At 40.3% G+C, this 8566-nt stretch overlaps 1 protein-coding gene across 1 annotated transcript in view; it reads right to left on the bottom strand.

Annotated features, from left to right (window-relative positions):
- Window positions 1-8566, bottom strand: part of IRAG2 (inositol 1,4,5-triphosphate receptor associated 2) — a 72043-nt gene that overhangs the window by 41092 nt on the left and 22385 nt on the right. Inside the window, exons 15-16 of the mRNA XM_075069992.1 lie at window positions 7666-7779; window positions 6799-6900 (exon numbers count right to left, since the gene is read on the bottom strand). Of these exons, the coding sequence (XP_074926093.1) occupies window positions 6799-6900; window positions 7666-7779 (216 nt within the window). The remainder of the gene's footprint in view (window positions 1-6798; window positions 6901-7665; window positions 7780-8566) is intronic.

Below are 8566 nucleotides of genomic sequence, written 5' to 3'. Positions count from 1 at the left end.
TGAACTAACCTCGTTATCTCTAGCTTGCTTGCTAGCATATATATACCTACCCCTGGAAATTTCCACTACCTGCGTCTGACGAAGTGGGTATTCACCCACGAAAGCTCACGCTCCAAAACGTCTGTTAGTCTATAAGGTGCCACAGGATTCTCTGCTGCTTTTACAGATCCAGACTACCCCTCTGATAATTTCTAATGGTTTCAGGAAAGGCAAATATATTGTGATATTGAACAGTTTGACAACCCGCTGAATGATGCTCCACTTCAAGCAAGTATTGAAAAGGAGGACTTAGCAGCAGCTATGGATTTGCTCATATTCAGAGAGCTTACCAATGAGGAATTACTGAGCACTGCAGCAAGGCCAGAGAAATGAGCTTATGTTGATGAAACATTTCATAATCAAGAGGAAAATCGAGAGAGAGGATGATTTTGATGAAACTCCTCTGACAAACTGAGCTGTTGAAGGCTTTGAACAAACTCAGCACTTTCCACAGCTAGAGGGACTTGATGACAGGGTCTACAGGTCTCTTTGGGACATTGTGACTGAGAAGAAGCAGAGCAAATTAACAGAGTTTTTCATCCAAAATGAGTGAGTTCATCCATTTCTAATTAATTTAGAAGTTGATACTCTATAAATAGAATACACTGATGTGGAATACTACTCTAATTTAGGTAATTACATTATTATTTGCTTAGCAAATTCCCTTATCCAGGGCAACTTACAGTGCATACAAAGAATTTGTACTCCCACTTAACGGTAAAAGGGTTTACAAATAAGAGCAAGAGGTTATGTTTGTTGTCATGGATGATGTTTGATTTTTTTTAAAACAAAAATAAAACTAGATACTTTTATAATCACTCAGTACCACTTTCTTGATACAGTACAGTAGTAGGCTACGAACGCAGAACAGAGCCCAGGGGTAAAATATGCAGTACCTATACTAATGTAATACTGCAGCAATAATAATCAACATACTTCAAGTTGTTGCAGTTCTAGATTGTTAGCGCAGTTCTAGATTGTTAGCGCATACTGTAGTTGTTTGACATATCAGAAGAAGCAGGCTGCCTTTGGTCAGACAACACTCCCACAATAGCAATAGCTGCTTAGGAGTGACTACCGAGCGTCTATGGTTGTTCCTTTTAGGCTATCTTCCTGTTTCACCAATTGTTCATTGATAACAATGGATATAGTGGAAATGTTTTAAAAGAGGATGTAATATGTGCTCTGGGATCTGTACTGGCCACCTGTTAGTTTCTGGGGTGGAATTTATAGCGTGAATTCCAACCTAGACTGTTTGAGATGATTGGTTGAGACCACTGCTCTTCTTCAGTGGCGCTGACAAGGTGCACCCTCTTAGGTCCCATTTGAACTAGGGTGAGGGGAAAGATGTGTGCGCCTATTTACCAAGAAGTTTGAACTAAACTTCCCAGCTTGGTCTGCCAAATTTCAGTATGTTAACCCCATCTGTCCCCAAACCCCACTTCTCGGGTGGTTTGGGTAAATGCAGATAGGATGCACATGATTTAGATTTTTTGCATGTTGCTACTATAGGTTATAATTTGAGGCAATAAGGGTTGTCTTTCATGTTGGCATTCTTGCAACAGTTTTAAAACATGCAATACTTAAATAAAGCTAAGAGCAGTGATGGACACTAACAAGTTGAAAACAAACCATGGTCTATTAGTAGATAGACAAGGAAGAGATCTGCTAGATTAGAACCCCTTAATATCAAAGGCAACTCAGAGCCAAAGGCAGAAGCTGAAGTTATTAAAAATATATTAAAATCTGAAGTAAGATGCAATTTTGTAAACAGCAAGGATAATAAACCACTGAACAGCTCACTAAGGGATGTGGTAAAGTCTCCATCACTTTGGGTCTTTAAGTAGATCAGATGTCTTGCTAGTTGACATGATCTAGTTCAACCACAAGTTACTGGACTCTATATTGGTCCCTTTCTGTACAGAGAAAAATGCTGCAGGAATTATTGAATTAAGTTCTATGGCTTTTGCTATGCAGAAGGCTAGACTAGATGTTCACAAGTCACTCCTCTCCTTCAAGATCTGGGACATTTGACTTTGAAGTAAACATGGCATCTGTCACCTTTTGAGTGCAAACTTCTCAGATCAGTTGAGTACTTTCGGAGCTCAAGAGAAGTTTTTAGTAGCCTGTATCTGGTATCCAAAATAGAAGTAGCAGCCTATTCCTAATTCACCACTCTGTTCCTTCTTTGACAGAAGAGTTTAGTAGAGGAAGTTTACAGATGTTCCTCAGAGGTAAGAGGAAAGGATTCCTGAACAGGACCTCGGAAGACAAAATAGACAAAGTGGTACCCCTGTTTTCTGTTCCTGAAGAGATAGGCTGATACAGAACATCTTCAATAATGAGGTGCTAAAGCAAGGTAAGGAATTAGCTGGACCACAGTGGAGGCTACAGATGCATGACAGTAGCATACCTAGTGCCATTTTAAAATCTTCCATAACAAGTCCGTTGTCCCAAATATCCAGGAAACAGCAATAGTTTCGTTTCAAAGAAACTCAGGCCAGGAAACTAGTCCTATAAATTAATAAGGGGGAACTGTATTGGGAGGAGAGTTGAGCATAGTTATCTAGCTCTGGACAGCCCTAAAAGGAGTTTAGACAAATACTAGGTGTTTCATAAGTATACTGAAGAGATGATCACTCATAACTCCATTAGTGTTAATAAGAGTTGCAGTTATGAACATGTACTCTAACAAAATGATAAAAAATTAATGCATCAGGCAGAAACATATCTAGCAAATAAAGCCTGTCTGAAGAGTGACATGATTTTTTTCTTCAGTTTTTTAGATTTCAAGAGAGAGGGACATAGGATTAAAGTAATTAGTAATACAACTAACTTAATCCTTGTTCTTTGAATAATGATTTGTAACAGTTATTGTGAAAGAGGTAACCACAATTCAGTATGTTTGTTCCTTTCTGAGGCAGCTCTTGAGTAAACTCTGTTTCTATATTGCAATACCTTCAATTTAAGGACTAAACAAAAGAATTAATGATCATGTTATATTTCTAGAATGTCTTCTATTCAGAAGAAATAATATAATCTGTAACCCTGACCACATGACATCTACTTTAGAAGTTTAACATGTATCTAAAAAGGTACATAGTCATTTGCGTGGAAAGCATCATTTCATACTTTCTTTGTTAAATGCTGGATCATAGCAGAGATCTGACCAGTTCTTCATTTGGGTAAATCTCCTGTGCAAGTCACAGGAAGTGACCAGCCCTGAATGCCCACATCCTTTATTTTAAAAAAAAGAAAAAATAGATGTCACAGAACAAATGGGCAGTGTTAGTGGAAGTTAGAACAAGAATGGTTTTGAGACAGATGTGGAACATGCTTAGCTTAGCTAAGAGAAGAAGGATGGCAAGGTCATTATTAGAGTTGGTCAAAAAAGAAAAACCACAATAGTTTTGTTGGAAATTGAAAAAAGTTGTCATTTTCATTTAAACTCCCCCCCTCCAAAAACAAACAAAAAAAAAAATGATAAACCAAACCTTAGAAAAAAATTGGTTTTCTGTAACAAAGGTTTTTCTTTTTGTTGAAAAGCCCAGAATTTTTCATAAAAGTGAAATTTTTCCATGATGATTTGTTTAATGAAAAGCTGATTTTGGATGAAAAACAAATACACAAACCACCACCACCCTGCCCACACACTTCAGCCAGTTCTAGACACATTCAGCCACTCATAAGTCTCAAGGATACAGTTTCCAAAGTCTATGTTGTTCTGTCTAGACTGTATGGTCAATATGAGGGAAGGAGAAACAGAAACAAACTGGTTTCCTCTCTAAATTACACACCTCTGAAGACCAGTCATCCTCAGATATTTTTTCCTTTGAACCCTCCATTAACAAACTAAATGGAGGTAAGGAGCCTTGATAACCCAATGCACCTGTCTCCAGTAGTAGTGTTGTAAAACTTGGGGCTTGCCTACACTTAAAATGCTGCACTTCTGTAGCACTTCAGCGACGACTACCTACACTGACAGGAGACTGTCACATGCATCTGATGAAGTGGGTATTCACTCATGAAAGCTTATGCTTCAATATATGTGTTAGTCTATAAGTGCCACAGGACTCTATTGCTTGCTACTGACAGGAGAAGTTGTTCTGTCAGGATAGTTACTCCATCTGCCTGGTAGGTGGTGGTCAGGCTGATGGGAGAATTTTCCCATTGACCCGAGTGTCGTCTACACCAGGGGTTGGGTCAGTTTAACAGTCGCTCAGGGGGTGTAGTTATACCAATCTAGCTTCTGAGTGTAGGCCAGATCTTAGTGGCCATAGCTAGACAGGTACAGCAGTACTAACCTTAGGCTTATTTTAACCTTGTGTGATTTAGTCTGTGAAGTAGGAGACGGTAACTCGTTTAAGAGCTGGGCTAGCAGGCTTCTTTTGGTCTCAGCAGTCCTTTTGAGAGAGTTTTTACTTAAGATTAAAAGGGTTACAACTATACGGCGTTGATAACTCCCCAGAGGATGTGAACAGGCACAGTCTGGGTGCATTAGCTTTGGAGAGGACCCCTTTCACACGAATGCAAGAGGGACTAGGAGCACAGAAATGTTGTTCAAGGTCTGGTGTGAGGATGTTCACTGCAGAACTGGCATGCTTCAGAGAGCAGGCAGTACTGATACAGAAGGGAGAGAGACCCAATTATTAAGCCTGGTCTAGACTAGAAAAATTATCTGCTGCTGCAGGTTTTAGCCTCATCATGTCATGCTCTACTTTTGCTGTTAAAATGCCATGCCTATCCCTGCTGTAACTCCATGGATTTTAGGGATCAGTTTGGCCAGCATCAGTTCACTTCTTTGACACTAGAGTGACCAGACAGCAAGTGTGAAAAATCAGGACAGCGGGTGGGGGGAGGATAATTGACACCTTTATAAGACAAAACCCCAAATATCAGGACTGTCCCTATAAAATTGGGACATCTGGTCACCCTCTGACGCCTATTGTGAGCAGTAATTTTTCTACTATAAGCAAGGCCTGGTCCACGCTACAATATTAGGTTGGTACAACTACATTGCTCAGGGGTGAGAAAAATCCACAGCCCAGAACAATGCAGTTAAACCAACCTAAATGTCAGCATAAACTGTGGTGGTTCAATGGGAGAATTCTCCTGTCAACCTAGCTACCACCTCTTGGGGAGGTGGCGTACTGACACCGACAGTAGAACCTTTCCTGTAGGCATAGGTAGAGTCCTGACAGAAGTGCCATAGCAGTGCAGCTGCAGTGTTTTAAGTGTTGACAAGTGCTAAGTTTCCAACTGCTACAACATGGATGTGTCTTCAGGAGGAGCAGTGCTTAGAATGAAGAAGTGAATTAACAGACAAGAATTCAAGCCCCACTGGGATGAAGATTTGAGACATTGTTTGGAGGAATAGGTGAGAGAAAGGAAGTGAAAGTCAGGCCTGAACTCACAGGAAATTCAGGCATGACAAGGAAAGTCTCATCCTCAGGCTGCCACTATCATAAAAACAAAGCAGAAGACTATATGTAGACGTTTGTCTTCATAGGTGATGACCCCAATTCAGAAGTAACTCTATTCCTGGGTGAGCTATTGAGATGAGGTCTGATCTAAAGTTTTCCATCCAACCTTTTGATACAAAATTGGGTTTTCAACAATATGTAAACCCCTCTACCTCACAAAAAGTGTCTGATTTCTAGAGAAAGTTTTGTTATTGTTGTTATTAATTATTATTATTATATTATTATTATTATTATTGGGGAAATCTGAAAATCCCCAAAAAGTTTATTTGGAAATACTGAAGTAGTATGTAAATACCCCATTTCCCTCTATAGGTTGGGTTCCCAGACCAACTACCTCTCATGATACAGCACCATCAGGTACTTTCCATATTTACCACAGCAACATAGCAAGAGAGGAGAATAGTGCATCATGGGATACATAGTGTGGCCAGCGAGCCCCAGCCCATAGACAATGGTTGTATGGGATATGTAATCTGTAGTTTGGGTGAGGCACAGTGGTGACATTTCCAAATCAAAAATTTGGTTTTAAGTCTAAAGGTTTTTGGCTAATGAGTAATTTTTCCACCACAGAAGAACTCTTCTGCCATTTTCCAGCTAGCTGTAATTGAGATGTTTAAATTACACCTGAATTGTCACTATGGTATGTGGAATAGAAGGAGTTCAGGTTTATACAGCAACTATGGAGGAAACCAGTGTTTTCCTCATGAAACCACCCAATCTACCCTTCCATTCAGGCAAGTAAACGCATAACCACAAGCAAATGAGACAAATATACCAAAGAAGAAAGGACAAAATGAAGAGAAGTAGGGTATAAAATGAAGGGGTTCCATTTGTTTAAAAAATCTGCCCATCCTTTGATTAGAAAGCTCTTCATTGCCATATTTGGGGTCAGGAAAGAATTTTCCTCCAGGGCAGATTGGCAGAGGCCCTGGGGGGGGTTTGTCTTCCTCTGCAGTATGGGGCATGGGTCACTTGAAGGATCCTCTGCACCTTGAAGTCTTTAAACTACGATTTGAGGACTTCAATAACTCAGACATAGGTTAGGGGTTTGATACAGGACTGGGTGGGTGAGATTCTGCTGCCTACGCTGTGCAGGAGGTCAGACAAAGTCAGATGAGACCATTATGATTGTCTAAAGTCTATGATTCTAGGATTGTTATCAGTTCTGTCCTCAAGCATCATCTGAAGGCTACACCAAACACCCTCCCTTAGCTTTTTAGCTCTTCAACACCACCACTTCAGAAATAAATGTGGCTTGAAGAGCCGGGTTACTTACCACAAGCTTTTTTTCACAAGTCTCACTCACATTCACCTCAAGAACTGCTACCCATTGCAAAGTGGTCACAACAAGTTCCTCTGCTTCAGAGGCTTCCTCTTGCTGAAAAGATACATATTAATTCTTCAAATACTTAACACTACACAACATTACCTAAGCAGGATATCAAACTAGTAACAGTACTAGAGAAACTTCTCAAATAAGTGATGCCTCATAAAAGTAACTGGCAGGAAGCACTGCCTCCAGATAATTGGGTTCAAATTAAGTCGTTCAAAACTGCCTCACTTCAGGTCTCAATTATGAACCACCTTATGCACCTCGGCATGGGCTATTTATATCTCCAGTTTACTCTCTTCCCTTCACACAGGTTCTGCAGAACAATTACACCCCCCTCCCATACAGGAGAGTAGGCCAGGACAGAGCCTCAACTGTGCACAGCACTCAGTTATGCACTGGCCACCACAACTGAGCCAATGCAGCATGGATAGGAGTAATCACCAGGGAAAAGGCAGGAACTGATTACCGTAGTAAGGTGGAAGCAGGGGACAATCACAATTTGGTCCAGTTCAGTCCCTCAGTTGCTCCTGGGACAGCACAAGTATGCACTTCCCTTTACTCTGGTCTTATGGTAACTCTTAAGTTTCAGGTCTCAAGGCAGAAAGTGAGTGTGACATGGGGAATCTGGTTGATGCATTTGTTTTAAATTAGAGAAGCCTTCCACTACAGGAAAACAGTAGGATGCTCCTAAGAGACCAGTTCTCTATCCATTGATTAATGTGGAAACATCAACTGTGGGATGATTTGAAAAGACTAAAAATCTGAAAGATCCCAACATTCCTATAAATAGTTACTTATGCAATATCATACCAGTTTTTGGATGGTAGCCTTAAAGTTTTCCCCCATTTGTTCAGGCCCTTGTAGTAACAATAGCACCTCTCGGTCCAATGTTTCATCCAAAGCCGCCCATTCAATTCCAGTGATCTATATATTTTTTAAAAAGCCAAACAGGTGTCCTTTGAGATCTTTTGTATTATAAAGACCAGAACCAGTGACATATAGAACTATTGGGAGTACTGCTCTGTTGTGTTTACCAGAAGGTCAGAGTTACTGGGAATTTTAAGCCCATCAAGGCTGCAAAAATGCATCATGTCATGGAGATTTAAGAACTAGAAATGTTGTTGGAATGGTCTGAACGAGGTAGATCTACAGACACACACACACACACACACACACAGAGGGTATTAGGAGTCCTGGAGTGACAAAGAATAGAAAGGAGTCTAGACCTGTTTTGCACTTGTTTTAATAGGACTTCACCTCATGCTATTATCCTGCGACACAAGATGAAAATCTGAGACATAATATGGAGGCTCACTACAATGAAGGCTACTGTTCAAAACTTCTGCACAGGGAAATATTTTGCTTTCTCCTGTTAGATTACTGCCTGTCCAATTATTCCTCATGCTTTCAAGTCCACAAAAGGCACAGTGCATTTTAACATTACTTCATAGTCCCTTGCAGTCTCTTTCTACAAATGCCTCCCTCACCCGACTCAGAAAATGGTAAAGTGACCAACAGATTCATCTCACCGACTAAGCTAGAGGCCGTCAGTGTTGTTAGGAAGGCTTTTAAAAGTGTAGCTGGACAAAGATTTCATTGTGCAAGCTAGTGGAAACATAAGTTTTATATGCCATGGCAATGATTCCCTTTAACAAGGCTGTGTACCAATAACAGATGTATGAGATGTTCTGGTCTGTAACAAGACAGTGCT

This window comes from Chelonoidis abingdonii, chromosome 1 (genome assembly GCF_003597395.2).
Source record: "Chelonoidis abingdonii isolate Lonesome George chromosome 1, CheloAbing_2.0, whole genome shotgun sequence".
In the NCBI taxonomy this organism is placed as follows: Eukaryota; Metazoa; Chordata; order Testudines; family Testudinidae; genus Chelonoidis; species Chelonoidis abingdonii.
This window is presented reverse-complemented; position numbering and strand designations above follow the sequence as displayed.